Source organism: Dissoconium aciculare (genome assembly GCF_010015565.1).
Source record: "Dissoconium aciculare CBS 342.82 unplaced genomic scaffold K489scaffold_4, whole genome shotgun sequence".
In the NCBI taxonomy this organism is placed as follows: domain Eukaryota; kingdom Fungi; phylum Ascomycota; class Dothideomycetes; order Mycosphaerellales; family Dissoconiaceae; genus Dissoconium; species Dissoconium aciculare.
Genome location: NW_022984954.1, coordinates 1496571 through 1521460, shown reverse-complemented (window position 1 = coordinate 1521460; position 24890 = coordinate 1496571). Strand labels below are relative to the sequence as shown.

General features: G+C 54.5%; 9 protein-coding genes across 9 annotated transcripts; 7 read left to right on the top strand and 2 right to left on the bottom strand.

Moving 5' to 3' along the window:
- Positions 1-672: 672 nt before the first annotated feature.
- K489DRAFT_393789 (Metallo-dependent phosphatase) lies at positions 673-2545 on the top strand (the record flags this gene model as incomplete). The annotated part of the gene is made up of 3 exons (XM_033606789.1): positions 673-697; positions 1063-1983; positions 2050-2545. The coding sequence occupies 3 exons, from the start codon at positions 673-675 to the stop codon at positions 2256-2258; spliced, it is 1155 nt and encodes a 384-aa protein (XP_033461579.1). The 3' UTR covers positions 2259-2545.
- A 686-nt stretch (positions 2546-3231) lies between these two features.
- K489DRAFT_369402 (calcium ATPase) lies at positions 3232-6420 on the top strand (the record flags this gene model as incomplete). The annotated part of the gene is made up of 3 exons (XM_033603031.1): positions 3232-3349; positions 3433-5906; positions 6004-6420. The coding sequence occupies 3 exons, from the start codon at positions 3232-3234 to the stop codon at positions 6418-6420; spliced, it is 3009 nt and encodes a 1002-aa protein (XP_033461578.1).
- On the bottom strand, positions 6361-7337 carry K489DRAFT_378964 (uncharacterized protein). Its single transcript, XM_033604531.1, has one exon. The coding sequence runs from the start codon at positions 7085-7087 to the stop codon at positions 6629-6631; it is 459 nt and encodes a 152-aa protein (XP_033461577.1). The 5' UTR covers positions 7088-7337; the 3' UTR covers positions 6361-6628.
- A 3873-nt stretch (positions 7338-11210) lies between these two features.
- Positions 11211-12614, top strand: K489DRAFT_387965 (uncharacterized protein; the record flags this gene model as incomplete). The annotated part of the gene is made up of 1 exon (XM_033606369.1): positions 11211-12614. The coding sequence occupies one exon, from the start codon at positions 11211-11213 to the stop codon at positions 12612-12614; it is 1404 nt and encodes a 467-aa protein (XP_033461576.1).
- Positions 12615-13060: 446 nt separating this feature from the next.
- Positions 13061-14991, top strand: K489DRAFT_354638 (acyl-CoA dehydrogenase NM domain-like protein; the record flags this gene model as incomplete). The annotated part of the gene is made up of 3 exons (XM_033602503.1): positions 13061-13528; positions 13622-14366; positions 14438-14991. Exons 1-3 carry the CDS (start codon positions 13421-13423, stop codon positions 14989-14991), a joined length of 1407 nt encoding a protein of 468 aa, XP_033461575.1. The 5' UTR covers positions 13061-13420.
- Positions 14992-15314: 323 nt separating this feature from the next.
- Positions 15315-16569, top strand: K489DRAFT_316564 (PALP-domain-containing protein; the record flags this gene model as incomplete). The annotated part of the gene is made up of 2 exons (XM_033601172.1): positions 15315-15489; positions 15572-16569. The coding sequence occupies 2 exons, from the start codon at positions 15315-15317 to the stop codon at positions 16567-16569; spliced, it is 1173 nt and encodes a 390-aa protein (XP_033461574.1).
- Positions 16570-16731: 162 nt separating this feature from the next.
- K489DRAFT_378960 (FAD dependent oxidoreductase) lies at positions 16732-18253 on the bottom strand. Its single transcript, XM_033604530.1, has 2 exons — positions 17880-18253; positions 16732-17810 (listed from the first exon to the last, which is right to left on the bottom strand). Exons 1-2 carry the CDS (start codon positions 17913-17915, stop codon positions 16743-16745), a joined length of 1104 nt encoding a protein of 367 aa, XP_033461573.1. The 5' UTR covers positions 17916-18253; the 3' UTR covers positions 16732-16742.
- A 1342-nt stretch (positions 18254-19595) lies between these two features.
- On the top strand, positions 19596-21819 carry K489DRAFT_184450 (myo-inositol-phosphate synthase). The gene is made up of 3 exons (XM_033599483.1): positions 19596-19804; positions 19913-20578; positions 20750-21819. Exons 2-3 carry the CDS (start codon positions 19936-19938, stop codon positions 21544-21546), a joined length of 1440 nt encoding a protein of 479 aa, XP_033461572.1. The 5' UTR covers positions 19596-19804; positions 19913-19935; the 3' UTR covers positions 21547-21819.
- Positions 21820-22668: 849 nt separating this feature from the next.
- Positions 22669-24287, top strand: K489DRAFT_378957 (uncharacterized protein). Its single transcript, XM_033604529.1, has one exon. The coding sequence runs from the start codon at positions 23111-23113 to the stop codon at positions 24005-24007; it is 897 nt and encodes a 298-aa protein (XP_033461571.1). The 5' UTR covers positions 22669-23110; the 3' UTR covers positions 24008-24287.
- The last annotated feature ends 603 nt before the right edge of the window (positions 24288-24890 follow it).

The following is a 24890-nucleotide window of genomic DNA, read 5'->3' as shown; positions in this document are numbered from 1 at the left end:
GCTGAGAATCAGACTGTCTACGGCCATTGCTCGCATCTCTGCGCATGGTCTGTTTGCAAAGGCCCAGTATAGTATATCCCCGTGAGACGTTGGGTCTCGCTCGCTCCGCACGCTGGTCTCGTAGCTATTCGACCACTGATCTGTCCTTCGTAGCGATATCCGACTCCCAGAACCAGAGCTCTCATCGCTACACACAGAAGCACGGTTGCTTGAACTGTCGGCTCGACCGAACATCCACTTGGTACTGTACATCAGTATACATAATCTGTTGGAAAGACGAGGATGGAGCAGAAGGACGAATGTGTGGAACGCGTGCGTTGGACCACCACCACGATCTTTCTAGGGCGGGCGGGCTTTGAGTCTTTCTGACGTTATCCTGTCCTGTTGGCGCGAGAAGGACATGACCGATGATCGAGGGAAAATTTCCAACGTCGCGCTCTTACTACTCGCGATGAATAAATGATACAGGGCACCTTAATTGATCTCGTTTCGGTCGGAATTGTCCATATCAGATCGCGGTCCTTTGTCCCTCGATGATTGTAACATTGCGATGTCCACAGGCATCCATGTCGCCTCAGCTTTATCCAACGTAAATGCTTATGGCCAGCCACGTTGGCGCAAGCCTGCAGGTCACTGGCCAGTTACGGACCGAAAGAGGGATCGGCATGCACCATGGCGCGCGCGGACACCGTACTGCGTAGGTCCTCCACAGTGCTTGTCACCCTGGCGTTGTTCCATTGCTTCCGAACGAACCTTCGTATTGCGGTGCGCTGTGCGAAATGACGAGGCTGATGGCCACATGGTGGACTAACGGTCGTCTCCTTGCGATTGTTGCGCCGACCTACATAGGATCCTTCGGGAAGATATAAGCTATGAAGGTCCCGGAGTCGACTTGGCGGCAGCATAGTCTGTCTGCTATCAATAACGACGACAACGACAACACCTCCGAAAGCCATCGGTTAAGCTTGATATCGTTGTATAAATTGAAGATGGTTTTGCTGGCAGCTGTCTCCACATTGGCCTTGGTCATTGCATTCTCCACGAGGACTACAGCTCGTGCAGTGTCAACAGCGCCATTGGCATTCTCTAATGGCTCCTTTCAGATCGCTGTGTTTGAGGACCTTCACTTTGGCGAAAATTACTGGGAGGATTGGGGGCCTAAACAGGACGTCAATACCGTGTTGGTGATCAATGAGGTGCTGGACCAGGAGAATCCTCAGCTCTCGGTGCTAAACGGAGACCTGATCACTGGAAACAACGCATTCCGCGAGAACAGTACAGCAGTGATCGACAAGCTGGTTGCACCCTTTGTAAAGCGCGGTCTATCCTGGGCGTCAACATATGGCAACCATGACAGCGACTTCAATCTCTCGAGGGCGGACATTCTCCGCGCTGAGCACAAATATCCTAATGCGCGGACGACCAACATGATGCCAAACGACCGGTATGGTGTGACAAATTACTACCTCCCAGTGTACCCATCAAACGCATCTCTGGACACTCCAAGTCTCATTCTATGGTTCTTCGACAGTCGAGGAGGATTCTATTACGACAGCATCGACCCTGCCACAGGAAAGCAGGTGGGTCAACCAGACTGGGTCGACGAGCACGTCGTCGACTGGTTCACCTCAACTAACGCCGCATTGACCAAACAACATGGCAAGGTGATCCCATCGATTGCATTCGTCCACATCCCGGTAAACGCTAGCCTGGCTTTACAGCAATATGCTGGCGTAGACTCCCACCGCCAGCCTGGCATCAACGACGACTACCTCCTGGGAGCCCAGGCGCAAGGCTGGTGCGAGGACAATGTCAGCAATGGAACTTGCGCTTACGGAAAGCAAGACATCCCCTTCATGAAGGCCATTACCTCGACGCCGCGGCTGTTGGCGTTGTTCTCAGGCCACGATCACGGCGATACTTGGTGCTACAAATGGAGGAAGGACGTCCTGCCGAACCTGGAGGTCCAGGGGAATGGCATCAGTAAGTTCATTCGCATCACCCGCAATCACTGTCGATTGTTGATCACTGATATCTCTTTCGCTCTAGATCTCTGTTTCGGCCAACATTCCGGCTACGGCGGCTATGGCTCCTGGACGCGCGGTTCTCGTCAAATTCGGATTCGCGAGAGTGACCTTCAGCATGATAGCATCTCGACTTGGATTCGATTGGAGAACAGTCAAGTAGTGGGAGCGGTGGAGTTGAACTCGACGTATGGACGGGACATTTACCCTGTGACGCCGAATACGCATAGCTAGGTCTCTCGTCATTTTCTTGGCGGCATATTTAGGGGGAGAAAATAGGTGTATGGATGGATAGAAGTCGTGACTTCGCTTCCAAGTGTGCGTGATACCTTGATATCGCGTAGGACCTGGGACCTGCGCCGGAGCCGTATCCGATCCGTGACTGTGGCATCGACCGGAATTACCGCATTCGGCAAGAGCCTAGTGGCCTCAGGTGCTCCCCCGCTGGGCCCGCTGGGAATAACAATTAAGTGTCCTCTTCTCTGAGATCACCACGGGCGTCATTAAGACTCATTACCTGGATTATCATGATTCCCAGCCTCCCGAAGAAAATCTTGGAGGCCTCAAGCGCTCTTTTTTTTTTTGGTGTACCACGTGCTACTGTCCCATGTGTGCTAACGATTATGTGGCCACGCGTTCACTCTTTTTTGCGGCCTGACGTATTCCCCACTTGAATAGTAGGTACTCAGGTGTGACCGTGAAATTTGGCGTAGAGACCGATGATAAGTTTGAGGGTAGAATGTACTGCTGTACAAACATGCTTACCTAGGTATGTTATCTGAGGAAATACACACAGCAGGACTGGAGTGAACCTTACCTATCATATCATCCTGTCATGAAGCTACTGGAAAAGGCCCCTGCATCATCGTAGAAAGTTACTCGCGGGCACAATGCGGCTGGCCGAGCTACGGCGGCACCTATATATCTGCTGCAATCGTATCCTCTCGGTTGATCTGCTGTACGCACATCTGTTTTCCTCGTCTCTGCATTCTCTTAACTTCTTGCCATTGCGTTGGAGGGCATACACGGTGGGCTCTCGTTTGACCGGGTGAATCGATCCTTTCCCCATTTTCGTTCATCGATTGACCATTATCCATGCGCCGGTGATAGCCGTTGAATTTCTGGTTCTATCCACCCGCCGATCCATCTTCACCAGATCTTCTCCACACTGCTTCACACCCAGACACATTTGTCTTCTCTCGGCGCCATGGAGGACGCATACGTCCGTTCGGTGCAGGACGTCCTGCAACAATTCAATGTTGTCCAGCAGTCCGGTCTATCGGACACTGCAGTACAGAAGTCGCGTGAGGAGCACGGCCGCAATGGTAAGTACACAAAGGTGGTGTTGGTGGAAGCGGCTCGTTTGAGCGGATTGCGCGCGCAAAGACTGACACTGTTATTATCGCAGCTATCCCCGAAGATCCACCAACGCCGATATGGGAACTCATCCTAGAACAGTTCAAAGACCAGCTTGTTATCATCCTCCTCGCCTCCGCCGGAATCTCATTCGTATTGGCTCTATTCGAGGAAGGCGAAGGTTGGACTGCATTCGTGGATCCCGCCGTCATCCTGACCATTCTGATCTTGAACGCTGTCGTTGGTGTGAGCCAAGAGAGCTCGGCGGAGAAGGCCATTGCGGCCTTGCAAGAGTACAGCGCGAACACGGCCAAGGTGGTGCGCAATGGCAAGGTACAACATCTCAAGGCAGAGGAATTGGTTCCTGGCGACATCATCGATGTGGCTGTGGGCGACCGCATCCCGGCTGACTGCCGGTTGTTGAGTATTGAGAGTAACAGCTTCCGTGTGGATCAATCCATTCTTACAGGAGAAAGCGAGAGTGTGGGCAAGGATACGCGCGCGATCAAGGATACTCAAGCTGTGAAGCAGGACCAGATCAACATGTTGTTCTCCGGTACTACCGTCGTGACTGGTCACGCACACGCCGTCGTTGTCCTCACTGGGCCTAACACTGCCATTGGCGATATTCACGAGAGCATTTCCGCGCAAATCTCCCAGCCCACTCCACTCAAGGAGAAACTCAACGAGTTTGGTGACACGCTCGCCAAGGTCATCTCCGTCATCTGTATTTTGGTTTGGCTGATCAACATTCGCCATTTCAACGACCCCTCTCACGGCACCTCTTGGACCAAGGGCGCCATTTACTACCTCAAGATCGCCGTATCGCTCGGAGTGGCGGCCATACCTGAGGGACTGGCAGTCGTGATCACCACTTGCTTGGCCTTGGGAACTCGAACAATGGCCAAGAAGAACGCCATCGTGCGCAGCCTGCCGTCTGTGGAAACGCTCGGCAGCTGCAGTGTTATCTGCTCCGACAAAACCGGTACTTTGACTACTAACCAGATGAGCGTCAATCTCTTGGTCCACTTGAACGAGGCAGGATCCGGAGTTGAAGAATTGGACGTGGAAGGCACCAGCTTCGAGCCACGGGGACAAATTACAAAACGTGGAAAGCCTGTGGCATCGCCAGCCGCCAGCTCTCGAACCGTTGCGAGCATGATCGAAATCGCTGCTCTGTGTAACGATGCCGAGATCACCTACGATGAGAAATCCCGATCATTTGGAATTGTGGGAGAAGCCACTGAAGGTGCTCTCCGTGTGCTCGCCGAAAAGGTCGGCACACCTGATGCTAATCTTAACGCCCGTTCGGCCAATGCGCCCCCTCAACAGAACCTCAACGCCGCCAGTGATCACTATGCTGCTCAGGCTAAGAAATTGCGCACATTCGAATTCTCACGCGATCGCAAGAGTATGTCGGTTCTCGTCGAAGGCGGCAAACTGCCTCGTCTTCTCGTCAAGGGTGCTCCGGAGTCGATCTTAGAACGGTGCACTTCAGCGATTGTGGGCAGCGAGGGCAAGCAAATTGCGATGAGCGGAAAGTTGTCTTCTTTGCTCAGCCAGCAAATCTCCGCATACGCGAACCGTGGACTTCGTGTCATCGCCTTGGCCAGCATCGACAATGTCACATCACCCCTCTCAACCTCTGCGAAAACGAACGGGGAGTACCAGCGTTTGGAGCAGGGCATGACCTTTGTCGGTCTCGTGGCCATGTTGGACCCGCCGCGACCAGAAGTGGCCGAGAGCATTCGGAAATGCCGAGCGGCCGGTATCCGCGTCGTGGTGATCACCGGTGATAACCAGACCACCGCGGAGACCATTTGCCGTCAAATTGGTGTCTTTGGCCCGAACGAGGACCTGGCTGGAAAGAGTTTCACCGGACGTCAATTCGATGATCTTTCCGAGAGCGAGAAACTAAAGGCAGCCAAGACCGCTTCGCTCTTCTCCCGCACCGAGCCCACGCACAAGTCCAAGCTCGTCGATCTACTACAATCTGCCGGAGAGGTGGTTGCGATGACGGGTGACGGCGTTAACGATGCTCCCGCACTCAAGAAGAGCGACATTGGTGTGGCCATGGGCTCAGGAACGGACGTTGCCAAGTTGGCCGCCGACATGGTCCTTGCCGACGACAACTTCGCCACCATTGAGTTGGCTGTCGAGGAAGGTCGTGGCATCTACAACAATACGCAACAATTCATCCGCTACCTGATTTCGTCCAATATCGGAGAGGTGGTTTCGATTTTCTTGACGGCGGCATTGGGCATGCCCGAGGCTTTGATCCCTGTCCAGCTCCTTTGGGTCAATTTGGTTACTGACGGTCTCCCGGCTACTGCGCTCAGCTTCAACCCCAAGGATCACGATGTCATGAAGCGACCGCCGCGTAAGCGTGATGAGCCGCTCGTCGGTGGCTGGTTATTCTTCCGCTACATGGTCATTGGTACATATGTCGGTCTGGCCACCGTGGGTGGATACGCGTGGTGGTTCATGTTCCACGAGGGTGGTCCACAGATCACCTTCTATCAATTGGTGAGTTTTTGGACGAACGAATGCGCTCCTGAGGAGCGTTCACATTTTCCCTCTTGTTTCCCCTTTGTGAGCCAAGGCTGACCACATTCCCGCACAGAGCCACTTCCACCGCTGCTCGACTGAGTACCCGGAAATCGGCTGCTCCATGTTCACCGACGCTTCCGCCCAAACCGCCTCGACCGTATCCCTCTCCATCCTCGTCGTCATCGAGATGCTCAACGCCATGAACGCCCTGTCATCATCCGAATCCCTGCTCACGCTACCACTCTGGCGCAACATGATGCTGGTCTACGCGATCACGCTCTCCATGGCCCTCCACTTCATGCTCGTCTACACGCCTCTTTTGCAGGGTGTCTTTGGAATCGTCCCGCTACAGTGGCCCGAATGGAAAATCGTGCTCGCGTGGAGCGCGCCGATCATCCTCATTGACGAGGTGCTCAAGTTCCTCGAGCGCAGCTTTTTCATGGCAACGACGGACAAGCCGAATCGCAGCAGCAGGACGAAGAGCGATTGAGTATGATGCAGAAATATGATGATTGCGACCACATTGAGGCCGAAGTTACTTGTAGAGTAGCTGTTTTCCGTCTAGACTCTCAATTTATGCATGCGAGAGCGAGAACAAGAAGCAAGCCCCACCCCCAAAAAGAATCAAATAGATATATGAAGAAAAGACAAATCAAAGAGTACGATCTCACTCAAACTTTCTCTCTCTATGATTAACTTCACTCAATTGCATTCTCTGACGCCGCCTGTTGTGCCTCCCGCTCCTTCTTCGACCCCAACCCCAGTAGCTCTTTCCCTTTCTCCACCGCGGCGTGGAAACTACCCGACCGCCTTGTTCCTTGTCTCTGCTCGGCCGAGAGATCCCGACTGGCGGTCCGGAGAGCGCTTGAAGGCCGCGCTGCTGCTCCTTCGGTCTCGGTGACTTTGGTGCCGCCGCCGACGGTCATCATGTTGCCTTCGCCGCCGCGGCCCCAGTGGTAGGTGCCCTTGACTTCGCGGTCGTGGGCTTTCGGGGTGTCGACGTCTTGGGCTAGGCGGGCGGAGGCGGGATCTGGGGGATGATGGGGTTTGTTAGTTGAGAGGATGCTTGCTGAGCTTTTTTCGAAACCATTCTTGTGTACTATTCGACAGATGGGATTGTTTGATCTTGTACTTCTTCTCCTGCTCCTCCTTCTCATGCTCTCCTTCACTATTTTGTAAACTTCTCTATCTTCCTGATTCTTTCCCCTTATCTACTTCCTTCTCTCATGTCCTTGACATCCTCCTCTGACTTTCTCTCCAGGGTTTCTCAAACTCACCATTCGGGTCATTCTGCGCCATATTGCCTGTCCCCCCGCGACCGGTCGTGTAGGTCGACGATTTGATCGTTGGCGTGACCAGCGAGGCAGCGTCGACGGCGGGGTTCTTCTGGGAGCCGATGTTACCAGCGCCGCCGCGACCGTGACTGCGCGAGGGTTGGGGAGCGGATGCGCCGGTGGTCGCAGGTGCGCTGGTCGCGCTGGGTGGTTGGGCCATGATGTTGTCCTTCTCGGGTCTCGTGAGAGATTTTTTTGTTTTGCGACTGCCTGTGAGCGACTCGGTAGTGTTGGGAGGTGGGAGCAAGAGTCAAGAAGTACGCTCGGACTACTGGAAAGATCGGTCTCTCGTTTTTTTTTATTACACTACTGTACTAGTTGTGCGACAGGATGTTGGTGGTGGTGGTGGAAGATGTCAGTCTGCGGCACGGACGCCATAGGTCAAGACCCAGGTGGTTCTTCTTCCATCATTGATTTGCCGATTGCGACGGCCCAGGTGTGCCCAGGTGACTAGAGTACTGGGTTGGCTACGGCGGGATTTTTCTTATCATTGCTACTCTAGCAAACCGGCAAGATCACGAATGAGCCTCTCCCGTTCATTTGGTGGCTTTTTCCTTCCCTCGCCTGGTGCTTGGGGACTATCCGCTTTTTTCGGCGACGACCGTCGACGGACTCAGCCATGGAGAGAATCCTGTCAGGCACGTGTCCCGAGGAAGCGACCACATGGCACTGAGATGGCACCTCGTCGTTTCTCTCACCGGATTCAACTCGTTACAGTCACTGTCAGTCATCGAATCCGCGTTCGTGTATCGCGCTCAGTGCAGAACACATCTGTGAAAAAGACTCTACTCCCACTCATCGCGAAGCGCGTCACAAGATGGAGAGTGTGGGCCAGCAGTGCTCCGTCATGCGCGATGATGCTATCCCGAGGGAAAAAAGAAGGGGCGGGACAAGCTGAGGGGCAGGTCAGCCAAGAGGCCGCCTGGGGCCGTGGCGCTTTTAGTCCTCTATCCCACCTTGCGACTCATCCATTCCAATCGGAAAAACAACCGTCCCTGTGGGAACCCCTCCATGTGCCCTTCTGGTCGTGTTTGTTTTCCTTCCACGTGATCGGCGAGCTTGACCGGGATGCGAACGACGGTTGTGTGTGAGCTCATTTTTAGGGCAGTCATCACTCCGCGGAGAACTTGGAAAGCAGCCAAAGAGCGCAGGGATGTCACGTGGATGCACAGAATCGAACGGACTGATCTGTTGTTGATTGAATTCCTCTGGAGGCTGTACTGAACATGTATTCCTAGGTACTGCTCACCTACCTAGGTAGGTACCAAGGTTTTATTGTATTACAGAACTTGATGATGGCGCCTGCTGCTTCGTGGATGCTGATGGCACCTGCTGTGTACACATCAGTCCTTCATTCCCGAGCTTCAAGGTTTCTTTGTGTTGCAGACACAGTGAATGATGGACGCACTGCCAAGTGAGCATATTTGTGCGTGCCCAGGTGGTGTGTGCTATCGGCCTCTACCCAAAGTCTCCCCTCGACGGTGCCTGCCCACGATGAAAGTCTACTGTACATACCCAGATACCGCACTTCAGCTCTCCCGGATGATCTCGCCGATGACTTTTCATCGACATGCTCGTGCTCTTGGTGTCATAGGGAGATCATGTAAGCCGTAGAACTACTGTATGCCCCAATACATTTGTTTAATTATCTTCACAGAATCGCTAGGACGATGGTGAAGGTGGCGATGGTTGCTGGGTGGTGGCGGCTGTGACAGCTGAATCCTTCGAGGCACAGTGTGGTCACCGTATTGTCCTGTACAGTGTAGACATGGATTACATGTGATTCATGAAACGGTCGAGATTCGCATGTTGAAAATAAGCGCCCAGCTGCTGCGCTCTGCTTGACTAATCTCACTGGATTGCCCGGAGCGGTATCGCTCCAAATTCGACGCCCAATTATCGACCGGGACCACGCTGGGGCCTCGCGCCATGTCGCCCATACAGCGTACGCAATCACTGGCAATTCTCCGTCGTCGTCGCTTGCTGGCCAACCAACGGGATAAGCTCGAGCGGCACTCTTTTCGAATCACACCCTAAACATAGCCTTAGGTTTGATGGTGCCAGAGAGCTGCTCACGATCTCGAGCGAGTCTCTTCGGTGCCGCACATCCCAGGCCGATGGGCGACGACCCACGCTGGCAGCTGGAGTATACTGCGCACTGTGCGGGCTGCTTGCCGCCCGACCATAGTCCGCACTCTGCAGGTGCACTCTCGGGCCACACGGTAGTGTGCGACATTTCCACAAGACGCGGTGCTGCTATTCCTGGGCGCTTCGCCCGGTCTCCATCATGACTCTCGAAGCCCAGGCCGGCATCGTCAAAAGCAGGCTGTGCCGCATCCTTCGTCCATCAGTTCTTACTTCATATGCATTGTACAGTGTTTTGCTGATCGCAGTTGTTCATCTTCCTTTTCGTTGTCATTTTCCTTGTCTCCTTTGTCATCCTTGCAAGCCACTCTCTTTTCTCAACAGTTGATCGTCATCGCCGCCGGTTCGGCCTGTCTATTGACTGCGAAATACACGCCTGAATATTGTTATATACATACCCAGCAAATAACCGACGACATCGCCTGCTGTCTGAACACCCACCAGGACGATCAGCCTCATCTCGATCACGATGGCCGCAGCTCAGGTCACTCTGCAACCCGCAGCATTCAAGCTCTCTGCTCCTATCCGTAGAAATCGAACCTCACGTCAAGCCGCGCGGGAGACCATGATCGAGGATGCCCCGCAGGTTTCTGTCCAGCATCGTGGCATGCCTCCGCCACCGCCGCTACCGATGCCAGAGACGTTTCTTCTCCCGGTATGCTTCGTCAAGTCGCCGATGAGCGACCATTGCCCGACACCACGAGCGTTTCCTTTGCCGCCTACCCACAACACTCGGCCCAGCCCGTCGGTCTGCACCTCCGACACCGACACCGACTCAGATCATGGATCCACCTGGTCGAAGCCCAGTGTGAAGGGTGATTCGGATGAACTTTACGAGATCTCCGAGAGCGAGCCGGAAGAGTTCCCTATCAAGTTGTCTAGGTCAGTCAAGAAGCGAATGGTTCGCCGAGACTCGAAGCAACGTTATCCGTCCATCGCCATCCCATCCCCCGGACAGTGGCCCACCATCGACAAGATAAAATCGACCACTTCGCTCTCATCACCCTTCCAGATGGCACTCTCGCCTTCTGTGCTTGCTCGACTTCAGGAACAGACCTACAATATTCCTCCCACATCGGCGACTCCTTCTCTCGACGGCAGTCTGACATCAGAAGAACTTGCGGGATCCAGCTGTCCATCGACCCCGGATCTTCCCGAGACGACCACCGAAGAGCAGACCTGGGAGGCACCCGTTCGACTTGACCCGTCTGCGATGAATTTGCTTCAGCACCTCGATACTGAGGAGCCAGCGGAACAAGTTGAGACGACCATTGAGATTCCTGCAGAGGCCACGCAAGAAATGCGAGAAATCGTTGAATCACCCTCGTTGTTTGGGTTGTTCCGGATTGATACCCAGAGGACAGCTCCACCAGAGGCCGATGACCCGCTTTCTGCCTTGTCGGTTCCTTCTCCGAGCGGATTCTTCGCATCGTTAAACTCTTCAATGGCCAGGTCCACCTGGACGAGCGAAGAACGGGCACCCGACACCTGTACTGCCACTGATTTCTATGGTCTACCATTCCGTCGCGACTCTGAGCCGCCTGTTCCACTCACCAGCACTGCCGCATCGTTCTACAACCTGCCATGGCAACAACGCCCGGAGAATCCCGTTGAGCATGTGATCACTATGCCTGTTCAAGACCCACAGGACCCGATCACTGCCCGTAAAATTCTATTTTCTCCTACCGAGACCATTGTCGAAGTGGACGAGATTGACGAGACATACGATGAAAAGCTCAAAGCCTCGGCCGATGAGCACGTCGATCGCACGAAACTTTGGCTTACCTCGCAAGATGCCTACATGCAAGCCATCTGCGAGGAGGACGAGAAACTCGAGGACTTTGAAGGTGTCCAGGATGCGGTTCCCGCGGCGCCGGAAGCCAGCTCGCCCGACGTCACAAGTCCGATGTCACTCCAGAGCAAGAAGTCAGTCCGCTTCGCTGCCGATGCTGTCCCACACTCCCTCAGTGGCACCCCGGAAGCCAAGAAGCGCGTCTCGCCGATCCATGACGGTACCTTCTGGCAGGGTTGGCGGTATCACAAGCGATCCGAGCGAGCACGCGACGTGTTCCAGCACCGACAAGCCCGCGTCGAAGCCGAACAGGTCCGTCGAGTCAGCCTTCACAAGCAGCACGTCGAGCAACTACAGGGTAAGTATGAGATTACCACCACCGAGCGTCCTGCACCTTCACGGCCAATCTCGGACTTGGTCCCTGCCGTCCCACAGGATGAGAAGTCCCAGATAATTGCTCAGGCCGACCGCGAACGACAGGCGTTGGAGCAAATGCAATCTTCATCGTGGCATCTCGCCGCCCAGCGCGAAGTCAATGGCGGAAAGCTCCTGACCAGCCCCGTCGTCCAGAGTTTCAAGGGTCGCAAAGACGTCAACATCCTGGATCTCGCCGGTCAGGCGCACTGCGGCTGGGCATGGTCGGTAGCAATCGAGCACCCTCAGGCAACCGTCTATACCACCGTCTCCACCGACGCCGAAGCCCACGTCGCCGAGATCTGCCTCGATGGCCCTCCCAACCACGTCGTCGCCGCCTCCCCAAAGCTCTACGAACTGCCCTTCGAGAGCAACTTCTTCGACGTCGTCTCAGCGCGCAACCTCTACGCCCATCTGAAGACCACCTGGCCTCAGGGCCACGCCGTCGACGAATGGGACCTCACCCTCCGGGAATGCATGCGCGTCCTCAAGCCCGGCGGATACCTCGAGTACGACCTCCTGGACGCCGAGCTCGCGCTTCCCGACGCCGCCGGCCAGGCCCTCGGCGTAGAATTCGCCTTCAATCTGAAGACCCGCGGCTACGACCCCAGCGCTGGCAAGAGCTTCATGCCCCGTTTGAAGCGCGCTGGTTTCCGCGATATCAAGCGTGCGTGGATGCTCTTCCCCGTCGCGGATGTCGCCGCCAAGTGGAACGATGCCGGCAAGGCCCGTGGCGAGGGTGGTGAACTCCGCACTATCGCGGCGGACGGTACTGTCACGATCTTCGAGGCCCCTACGACTGGCAGCACCAAGGACGTTCGTGCCGTCACGGGATTGGTCGGCGCTCGTCTCTGGGAACAGTGGATGATGAAGCTTTGTGTTGAGACTGGTCGCAGCGAGAAGCAGTGTCTGCAGGAGGTCGCCCATGCCCTGGAGGAGGGCGGCCGTGGCAGCGCTGCTTGGAGGTGTTTGGTCGGATGGGCGCGCAAGGACATTTGAATGGATAATCGATCTCTACGTTACGATGATTTGACTCGGAGATGTGTTTCTTTTCTTTATTTTCTTGGGTATATATATACATATAACTTCGATACAACTAATTTTGGCTTGAACGTTTTCTTTGCTCTTTCATATGTGGCTCAGTATCAATTCGTGCTCGTGTACACGGATGCTGGGACCACGAGAAGAAGACGAGTGTTCAACGTGCATTGCAGAGAGCTACTTTGAACGGCCAAATTGATGGGCCCCAGCCGGGAACGACCCTTGCCTCGGACTGAAGCTCAATGTGGAGTAGGCGCCGCTCAGCTTACATGCCACGAGGTCCTGAGTCGGAGAGACGACCATAGTGTGGCTCGTTGCGCTATGTGTGCCATCCATAATGTCAGAGCCATACAATCTTCAGTAGTCTGGGGTACATCGGCGCCTGCATCGTTCCATCGCCGAGGGAAGGCGAACGAATTTGGGCCTGGGCTGTCGTCTTTGTATGAGAATCTGGGGTCTTGACTCGTGCCCTACTTGACGCTGCTCTGCTCTGTATCCCGAATGCCGTTGAAACAGCTCGTGGCCCGCCGCCTGTCCTACTACGTTGCTGCGAACTGTAGTGGCGAGTCTGTTCCCGATCGGACTGTAGGGACTCTTCTCCATTCACCCGCCAGCACTCGGAACACTCTTCTTATTCCCATTGATCGCTGCCTTTATTGTGCAAGTGTTCTTACAATCGTTCCCGTCTGTTCCTCAGGATACAGCGCCATTCCAACGACTCCACCTCACTACCACTGTCTACAACGACCGGAGATATCACCATCATGTCGGTCCCATACAAGCTTCGCGCGACTGAGAAGCCCGCCAGCGAGAAGATCCCAATCATCGCTCGGCCATTTGTGAGCGAGCGGGCGAAGAAGACATTGGACATCGTATGTGCGACCTTGAATAATCCCGCCATCGAGAGAGCGGGTGCAATGCCTCTTCGGAGATTTCATTTCTAACATACATCGTCTATTCTTCAGGTCGAGAAATTCGTCGAGGAAGAATGTATTCCCGCAGACACCGTCTACCAGCAACAGATCGGCGAGACCAAGGCTGAGCGCTGGGTCGCTCACCCGCCGATCCTCGAGCACCTGAAGAAGCGCGCCCGAGAGCTTGGCCTGTGGAACATGTTCTTGCCCAAGAACCACTTCAAAGAGGGCGCCGGGTTCAGCAACTTGGAGTACGGTCTCATGGCCGAATACCTGGGAAAGAGTGGCATTGCGTCCGAGGCAGTCAACTGCTCAGCGCCTGACACCGGAAACATGGAAGTCTTCGCCAAATACGGCACCGAGTCGCAAAAGAAGCAATGGCTGGGTGGACTGCTCGAGGGTGAAATCCGCAGCGCTTTCCTCATGACCGAGCCCGATGTCGCTTCATCGGACGCCACCAACATCAGCTTGACGATGCGCAAGGAGGGCAACGAGTGGGTCCTCAACGGCAGCAAATGGTGGAGTTCCGGTGCGGGTGACATGCGATGCAAGATCTTCATCGTCATGGGCAAGAGCGATCCCCAGAACAAGAACGTCTACCGACAACAGAGTGTTATTTTGGTCCCGGCCGACACACCTGGTGTTACCGTCAACCGAATGGTCTCGGTCTTTGGTTACGACGATGCTCCTCACGGACACGGACACATCACATTCAATAACGTACGGGTACCTCTGGAGAACATCATTCTTGGCGAAGGCCGCGGTTTCGAGGTTATTCAGGGTCGATTGGGACCCGGTAAGTTCTTTCGCTCTCTTCTGAGGTTCATGTGTCATTTGGTTCTCGCTCTAATCAATTTTATCCTGCAGGCCGTATCCATCACGCTATGCGTAGTATCGGCGCCGCCGAGAAGGCTCTGGAGTACATGGTCGCCCGCATGAACGACCCCCGGAAGAAGCCCTTCGGCAAGCAGCTCGCCGAACACGGTGTGATGCTCAGCCGGGTGGCCGAATCCCGAATCGAGATCGACGCCGCCCGTCTGCAAGTGCTCAACGCTGCCATCATGATTGACAGCGCCGACGCCAAATTCGCCCTCAAGGAAATCGCCGAGGCCAAGGTCTTCGTCCCGCGCGTCGCCCTCGATGTCATCGACAAGGCCATCCAGGCCTACGGTGGTGCCGGTGTCAGCCAGGACACCCCTCTCGCCAACATGTACGCCCATGGCCGGACGATGCGCATCGTCGATGGCCCTGATGAGGTCCACATGCTCCAGCTAGGACGAAATGAGAACAAGCGTGGCAAGGCTTTGTTGGAGAAGATTCAAGGTTACAGGAAGAAGACCGATGAGTATCTGAGCATGTACGGTTTGGAGAAGAAGGATATTTTGCAGCTGGACCGGGAGTTGAGCAAGGCCAAGCTATGATCTGCTTGAACAAATAGCAATATGACTTTCTAAGTTTGTTTCTTGTTAAAAATGTACCGTCGGTTGAGATTTTAATAAGTCTGAGCATTAAAATATTGTACCAGTGCGAACCTGTGTTGTGGTAATGTACATGTCAGTGTTTTTGCAGGTGACGGTATGTTGTTTGCCTCCAATGGCTCGGGTGAAAGCACGACCAATGACGTGACCCTGAAACGAAATCCGTGAGCTCGATTGCCCTGCAGCGCCACCAAAGCCAATGATACCTAGGTAATCATTTCAATGCCTCTAGACATCTTGAAATGAGCCTCCACTGCACTGCGACCATGTCTTCGCGGACATTCTTAGTGCGGACCGCATCGCGCGCAACGACAACGACACGCTTCACGCCGATCAGAACTTTTGCGTCCGCCATCTCCGTCCCCAAAATCGACGCCATGCACCCCGGTAGCATTGAAATCTCAAAGGCGCAACAGGTCGCGACCAACGGCCTTGTCTCTGGTCAGTGCCCGCAATACTCACGCGCACTGTCTATCGGCGGACAGATGGGACCTTGACGTGACTGACCATGCATGGTTCACAGCGATCGGAAACACCCCGCTCATCAAGCTCAAGACGCTTTCGCAACAGACCGGCTGCGATATCCTCGGAAAGGCGGAATTCCAGAACCCAGGTGGATCCGTCAAGGATCGCGCTGCGCTATTCGTCGTCGAAGATGCTGAGCGCAAAGGTCTTATCAAACCGGGCGGGACGGTGGTCGAGGGAACAGCAGGCAACACCGGCATCGGCCTCGCGCACGTGTGCAGGAGCAAAGGATACAAACTCGTCATCTACATGCCCAACACTCAATCACAAGGCAAAATCGACCTCCTCCGTCTCCTCGGTGCAGAGGTCTACCCCGTTCCGGCTGTAGCGTTCGACAACCCCGAAAACTACAACCACCAAGCCAAACGTCACGCCGAACGCCTCGACAACGCCGTCTGGACGAACCAATTCGACAACACCGCCAACCGCCAAGCCCACATCGAAACCACCGGCCCAGAGATCTGGCATCAAACCGGCGGCAAGATCGATGCGTTTACCTGCGCCTCCGGCACCGCCGGCACCATCGCCGGCGTGACCCGCTACCTCAAGACTATCTCGGACGGCAAAGTCCAATGCTACCTCGCCGACCCGCCCGGCAGTGTCCTCTACACATACATCACATCCAAGGGCAAACTGATCGAGCGAAGCGGATCCAGTATCACCGAGGGTATCGGCCAAGGCCGAGTGACGGACAACCTCGCGCCGGACATCGACCTACTGGACGGCGCGCTGCACGTACCAGATGAGAAGAGCATTGAGATGGTCTACAGGTGTCTCGATGAGGAAGGATTGTATCTCGGCGCTTCGTCATGCTTGAACGTTGCGGCGGCGGCACAACTAGCGGAGAAACTGGGCCCGGGACACACGATTGTGACGATTTTGTGTGATGGCGCGTATAGGTATGCGGATCGGCTGTTTAGCAGGAAGTGGTTGGAGAGCAAGAAGCTTTTGGGAGCGGTGCCTGAGCATCTACATCGTTATATCGTGCTTGAGTAAATTGCAGGAAAGCTACTGGGGAGGCCGGGCGAGACTGAGGCATGGAACCAGCAGTCTCGTAGCAGGAATGATCTCCGACTATTGCAACATCTTAACCGAAATGTGAACAAAACTTTTGAGAGGAAAACGCTGCCTAAGAATCTACTTCTACATGCACTACAGTATCGTCATCGTCACCGCCGATACAAAATCTCATAAACCTCCTCCGCAATCGCGAGGCTGCTGGTCAACCCGGGACTCTCAATCCCCAAAAGGTTTACAAACGGCGCCTCATCCGGAAACCCTTCCTCCTTCCTGATCACAAAATCCTGAAAGCCCTTCCCACCACTCCCCACCGCCGACAATTTCCCCAACTTCGGCCGAATCCCCGCGTAATCCAAATTCACCGCGTCCCTTTGCAGCCCAGGCAGATAGGTCTCAATGTCCTTGAGAGCCGCCTCGAAGCGTTCCGCGACGTACGTCGGCGCGAGATCGGTCGGGCTGTCTACCCATTCGACATCTGGACCGAAGCGGATCCGTCCGGACATGTCGAGGGTGAGGTGTGTACCTAGACCACCGTGGCCGGGGACAGGGGCCGGGTAGACGAGGGTCTTGGGTTTGGGAAAGGAGGCCGAGTAGGAGTAGTAGGAGCCTTTGGCGTAATAGGGGGTGATGTGGCGGGAGGGAGGGAGGGCCATGTTGGAGATGGCACAGGCGTAGAGGCCGGCGCTGTTGATTAGTGTGGAGGCTGTGACGGCGATCTGGTTCTGGTCTGGGTTGTCGATGTTGCTTGCGGAGGAGGAAGCACCTCCTGATGATGGTGGCGCATCGCTGCCGGCCCAGATGGTCCATTCGGGATTCGACGACGACGTTGGCGCTTCAATCCGAGACACAGAGCTGGCCAGCGCGAGATCTCCTCCGAGGTTCTCGAAATCCCCCTGGAGGAATTGCATGTATGAGTGGGAGTCGACGATGCCCGTAGAGGAACTTTCGAGCACTCCCGCCTCCGCCCGGACGTCTGGTTCGCGATCCTTGGCCTCCTGTTTGGACACCCATCGGATGGGGATATCCATGGACTTTGCGAAATCATAAACTTTCTGTAATTCGGCCATCTGGGTTTCATCTTGGGCGACGATCCATTTGCCGCAATTCATGTGGGAAATCCCTTGTTTCTGGCAGAGGTCGTACATCATCTGCTTGCCGAGCAGGCAGAGCTTTGTCTTTAGGCTGTCGGGCCCATAGTAGAGGCCGGCATGGATGACCTGTTTTCCGGGGCGGTGTTGTCAGTCGTATGCTCTTCCTCTCGTCCCTACACGTGTTGCCAGGCCTACCTCAGAGTTGCGACTACTCGTCTCGCTGCCGACCATGCCATGCTTTTCGATCAGCACCACTCTCGCGCCATCAACCTGTTGCAACCTCCGTGCTATGGCCAGTCCCACAGCACCTGCCCCGATGACGGCATGGGTGAAGTCGGCACCGTGAGACGTCGAAGCTGAGAAGCATCGTCGCTGTGATCGTAGCACATGCACGCTACGACGTGCGGGCAACATTCCAACGACTTGGTTATGAACGAAGGTTTGTTATAGTCGTTACCTGGGTAGTGTCGTACCTGAACAACGACGCGATTCCTCAATCGCGCCTCGAGCTAAAACATGGCCAGCAAAGGCGATGTGTTCATGTCGACGAGCTGGTTGTGATCTGCCCAGTACATAACATTACACATTGGCCGTCGAACTCCAGCTGATAAGGATTGCATGATGACGTTTGTCGAAATCCCATCCATTACGATTGCTCGTTCGACGTCCATGTACCACGCAGAACCCAGATAGTCCCAATACACATACAGTTCACACCACGATTCATAAATGAAAATGTTACAGTGCACGTTCATAGGTATTCGCGACGTCCTCGGCGCTCGGTGGAGAGCATTTTACAAACGGTGTTCCACTATGCTATTAGCAGGAACATCGGCGAAGGGATCCAAAGCTCGCACGCATCACGAATGGTGGAGCTAAGATACAAAGCAATCGCGGTATATCACTACAACGTGAAGAGACTCTACGTGGCGACGACAGTTCGTCGTTCGCAACCAGGTCAGACACATTGTACAGCCACAGAGTCAGTCGTTTCTGGGCTTCGGACGGGGCCTCGGTCGTTGAGGCACAAGGTGGGTCTCTTGTGACGATCGCTCCGCACGCTCGCTTATCAGAATACAGACATTGCACATCTTGCGGATCTGCAAATGATAGCTCGACAATTAGTTGCGACAGGCATGTTTCAAGCGGAGGAGGAGATGGGCGCTGCACACCGGCCCGACGTCTACCAGCGATATGATCAGGCATTTCCATTCCTCTTGCCTACCTCCCTACATTGCTTGCCCAATGCTGGGAAGGCACTGTAATAACATCAAGGTGATGAGTCCGTTGCTGTGATATCACGCCGCTTGGTCGGACTCGAGGACAAGCTGCATGCCGTACTTTTGGATCCGAAGATCACATGCTGTCTGTCCCCATCCGGCCCGTGAATGTATGTCATGTCATGCATGACCGAGACTGCCTTGGTTGATGCTACCTAGGTATCATGCATGACCCGATAACGCTGAGGCTACGGCCATACGTTTCTCCGTCCGGGGAATAGGGTTGGCTCGGCATGTCGCCGTCGGTCGTCACCAAGCGGCTCAGGAACAAAACATTGAGGTGAACGGTACTGTACACTATCCTCGATGAATGCATAAGCCGCAAAAGAATAGAGCACAGGCAATAGATATCAAATTCCAATGCACGCGGTCGTCGTGATTCCAATTTTCTGCGGCCATAGAAGAAGGCGCCTCGAATGCATTCGCATTTTCCTGATCGAGTCCATCATGTCCTCGGTCTCTCAGCGTCTTGCATCATCCCCGGCTTCATGGGAGAACAATCCACCGTAGCTCCAAATCAATCGCAACCAGCGCATCGCAATGACGGCGCAGGTGGAACCCAACCATGATGGCGCCGCTCCGGCAGCGGTGTCAACTTCATTACAGCAATGATCGGAGATGGAGAGGAAGATCCTTCTTTCCAAGCTCTGTTGACCGCCGAGCGATGAGTCTCCGGTAGATATAAAGCTCATGCTCCATTCATTTGAAAACCGCCCGTCTCTCAGCTTTCTTTCAATAACTTGCGCTTTCTCGCAACTTGTACTTCCCTCTCAATACTTTGCGCGTAGGACCACTGCTAAGCTCGTGTCATCTTCTATCTTCTGAAGAAGTCCTCTGAACGTGAGTCTGCTGGTGCCCCTTGTTCATGAGTGGCCGACACTGCCGAGAGCAACCTCGCCTTGTTGCACGCGAACAATGAAGTCTTCGATTACTGACATCAATCCATAGAAATCGACTCCTTATCTTTCACTATGGCTCCTCACGCTGACGAGACGACGAGCCAGTCAAATGGTCACCTGGCCGCAACAGCTCCCTCGTTCACCCCCAGCGGAGCAGAGTTCACAGTAGATGCACAAAATGTCACATACGAGGACGCCGAGATCACCAGCAAGTATCGCTACCGGACGACAAAGGTCAAGCGTGTTGATGGCAAGTTCGTCGCCAAACCACATGAGACCGTCTACGACTTCAAGACTCAACGGAAAGTCGGCAAGGTCGGCATGATGTTGGTCGGACTCGGCGGAAACAACGGAACGACCATCACCGCAGGTATCCTGGCCAACCGTCGTAAGCTCACCTGGCAAACGAAGCAGGGTACGCAAGAAGCGAACTACTATGGCTCCGTGGTCATGGCCTCTACCGTGAAGCTCGGCAACGATGAGGCAACCGGGGAGGACGTCAACATCCCCCTTCACAGCATGCTCCCGATGGTCCACCCGAATGATCTCGTCATCGGAGGATGGGACATCAGCGGCATGGACCTCGCGGCTGCCATGGATCGTGCACAAGTCCTCGAGCCCACTCTCAAATCGCTCGTCGGCAAGGAGATGGCGAACATGAAGCCCTTGCCTAGCATCTACTACCCTGACTTCATCGCGGCCAACCAGGAGGACCGTGCAGACAACCTGATTCCTGGCGACAAGGCCAGCAACGCTCACGTGGAACAGCTCCGCAAAGACATCCGCGACTTCAAATCTGCCAACGATTTGGACCGGGTTATTGTTCTGTGGACAGCCAACACCGAGCGCTACGCAGAACTGGTCCCAGGCGTCAACGACACCGCTGCGAACCTGTTGAAGGCCATCGAAAATGGACACGAGGAAGTCTCTCCTTCCACCGTCTTCGCCGTCGCCTGTATCCTCGAAGGCGCGCCTTTCATCAACGGCTCGCCGCAGAACACCTTTGTCCCAGGCTGCATCGAGCTCGCCACCCAACACAATGCCTTCCTCGGCGGCGACGACTTCAAATCCGGCCAAACGAAGATGAAGTCCGCCCTCGTCGACTTCCTGATCAACGCCGGAATCAAATTGACCAGCATCGCGAGCTACAACCACCTCGGCAACAACGACGGCAAGAACCTCTCCTCGCAGCGCCAATTCCGCTCCAAGGAAATCTCCAAATCCAACGTCGTCGACGACATGGTCGCCGCCAACTCCGTCCTCTACAAGCCCGGCGAGCACCCGGACCACTGCGTCGTGATCAAATACATGCCAGCCGTCGGCGACAACAAACGCGCCCTGGACGAATACTACGCCGAGATCTTCCTCGGCGGCCACCAGACCATCTCGCTGTTCAACGTCTGCGAGGACTCCATGCTGGCCAGCCCGCTCATCATCGACCTCGTCTTGATCACCGAGCTGATGACCCGCATCCAGTGGCGCAACGATGGCGACGCCGAATGGAGGAACTTCCACTCCGTCCTGAGTATCCTGAGCTACATGCTCAAGGCGCCGCTGACCCCGCCGGGAACACCAGTGGTCAATGCTCTCGCGAAGCAGAGAAGCGCGCTGGTCAACATCATGCGTGCATGTGTTGGATTGGAGCCGGAGAATGATATGACTTTGGAGCATAAGCTTTTCTAGGATGGAAACTGTCGACACGTTTACTTAGCGGTGAAATTTACTTGGAGTTTTGCGACGGAGTTATTATCTAGAGGGGTTATGAATGGGATCCGGGCGAGACCTCCAGACTTCCATTTTGGGGATACAACATCAACGATCGATTTTAAGGACCGCCACTGGATAGCACAGCTAATGAGAATGATATCGAGAAATGATTGTAACGGAGAAAGTAAAAGTGTTTCGTTCCAACGCTGAGTCCTCTATATTCTATCAAACTTCGTGTTAGCACAGCTGGAATGCTGCATTGTCACCTCATCGCCGAATCGCAAGACACCATCACACATCCGTTTTGCTCAGATTCGCCTTTATCTTCCTCATGCTCAACCAGCGAGCACCACCCTTGACAGGCGGAACTGTGTATGGCGGCTGAGAAAATGAATTGGATTACCAGAGGTTTGCTCTTTCGGTCATCATGCAAAACGCGATGTGAAGTGTGCTCGCAATGGGGTCGACCCGCGGCAACTTGGCGTGACTCGAAGGGAATGCTCACCGGATGATGCTCAAGATATGGAGTTTAGTGTAGGACAAATATGTCCATCAATCCACCACAGGCCTTGGAGCGCCGCTGCAAGCGTCGTCACATCCAAACGCGGCCCACATAAGGGTAATACAGGCGGCACGCAGAGACAAATCATCCACAACGCAGGAAGGAAAAATCGCACGCGAGGAAAGAAGGAAAAACAAAGAAGTAATGTTCCGACTTGTAGGTCGTCATCGCATCATGGGCGCCATCCGCATCCCGAAGGAAAACGGATTACCCTCGTGATAACGGTTTTAAAAGCGGAAATGTTCTCATCTCGGCCGCATTGTCGGAATCGCGAGAGCCATGAGGAAGAAGGCGGACGGGCGATGATTTGAGTAAGTTGGCGGTCGTGTTTGTTAATCAGAGAAGGAATTTCGTTCAGAGAAAGAATTCAGATGTGATGCCCCATCTCGCACGGGCGTGTTGCGGAGCGGAGCGAGCCGGGGCTAGCTGCCTCACAGCGCAAATCGCCGGCCTCGATCATCTCTTGGCCGTTCTGTTTCTGCCCACGAATGTCCATGTTCACGAGATGGACGACACGGATATAACTGGGAAATATAGCCAGGTCTAATATCAATATGCTTCACACATCAATGAATAGCCTCTACTCACTCTTTTCCGTGTGTCTGTGGAATTATGTGGCGGAGTATATATGTTAAAGCAAGCCTAGCAATGGTGTAGTACTCATCGTGGCTGTGAAGTTGCCTCGCCTCTTCAGGCAACAGAATTCGAAACGGGAACTTCAATATATGAACAGCACGTTGGTCGTCGGCGCAAAACTCCAAGTCAGCTACATTTGTTGGACGAACACAATCTTCAATTCAATCGAATACAATTACTTGCCGCCATCATCAATCTGACTCTCTTGGGTTGAGACGTGTCTTCCGCACAATCAGCAAACATCAGCCATCGCAACTCGTACGTCTACGATCTTATCGATAGACTCCGCATCAGAACCCCACCCGACAAGGCGAACGCACGCGCGGCCAAACGCGACAATTCATGTGTCGTCACCGACGAGCGATACAATCGTCAATTGTCACTGCACCTACACCCATCCTTCAATCAGATCGCCAGGACAAGATGGTGCGACTACAGCGACCAGGACCGGCATCACCAGCATCGCCATCCTCCTCGACCAACACTGCATCTTGGATCCAAGCTAATCACGATGCTCGACTTGACGAGATCAACAGCGAAGTACTGCACAACGCTGATGTAGCGCCGCCCAGCTACGAAGAGCTCGAACGAAGCGGTACGATCTCTATTACCTCAGAGACCCCAAGACCGGCAGGCGCATCTTCAACATCAGCGGCCGCGGCCGCGGCGCCATATTCAAGCACCAGCAAATTGGCCAGGGATCTCGAGTACTACAAAAACAATCAACGTCAACAGCAACAATCAAATTCCACCAAAGCGGAGTATTCTGGTGTTCCCAACAAGGAGGAGCGCGAAGCAGTCCGCGCGCATTTCGACGATCTTTCCGACGTGGACAGTGACGATTCCAGTTGGGATGCAGAGACCATCGCCGGCATCGACACTCCAGGGACGACAGTCAATGGCGATTATCCCGCACAACGCTCGATTCCGCACACGCCCGTAGAACTGCATCGCGACGCATTGCCGGACCTATCGCTCCTGGAACGGATTCGACAGCGGCATGGCCTCCCCCCACGGGAGAAATGGACCCGTGGCGACTGGCGGCTTGCACACGCCGAATACAAAGCAGAACGACGAGCCGCCCGCGCGAACTGGCGTGCTGAACGGCATGCTTTACGTGCTGCTTTACACGAGCAGAGGAAATCGGTTCGGGAGGAACGAGGACAGCATCGTGCGGAACGGCGAGAGGAGCGGAGTGAGCGAAAAGCTGCGAGGAGAGGCGGATGCTGCTCGCGATAGGACGCGCTCGAGAATTGGCTTCTTATTTTACGCTTCTCTTGTGTGTAAAGTTCTGGCGCTGCCTAAAGCTCAATGTTCAGTTTTGAGGATCCGGTACTCGGAACTCCCAATGTTTCCATGCGGCGATGGCCTAAAAACGCGCCGAGTTTCAGTAGTCAGTGTAATGATAGCTCCAGCTTGCTATGAAATCAGCAAAGCTTTGAAGTTTTCTCGTTTATGTTTACGCGAACTAACTAACTCGAGTGTTTTAACAACACTTTGATATTATGACATTGAGGTTGGAAAGAACCTTGGAAGGAACGTAACCGCGAATAACGTTATTACGCGCATGCACTTGTTTCTCCGGAGCATGCCACGCCGGAGGCCTTTGTGCACGCCCGCATATGGATGGTGCAAGTGCACAAAATCGTATGCACTGACCCCTTGTGCGCCCTGAAACCGACGGTTGTATACGAACTCTCACAGCCCTGCGAGCCATGCGGGCCACGCGAGTTGACTGTTGTGCCGACATGCCTGCGCATCCGCCTACGCCGCACCTCCACCACCCCCATAAGCATCTTGAAACCCTGTTTAGATGTGTATCTTCTCATGCTATGGCTCCTCATCTTCGTAAACAATAGACCCGATGTCCTCGTGTGATTCACTTGCCTTCGAGCGACGACTCTGAAACTCCATACATTGGCTGCATACACGATTTTCAAGCATGCGCAGTGCGACGCGATAGGCCTCAACATACCCTCCAAACACGGTCATTCTGAGACACATAGACTTATACCCACACCCATGGAGACAACATCGATACCCTTGAGGGTCACCCCTCGGAAGCGCCAGTCTACGGACGAAGAGAAGGGGCTCGGCAGAAAAAGTGAAGCGCGCGCTCTTC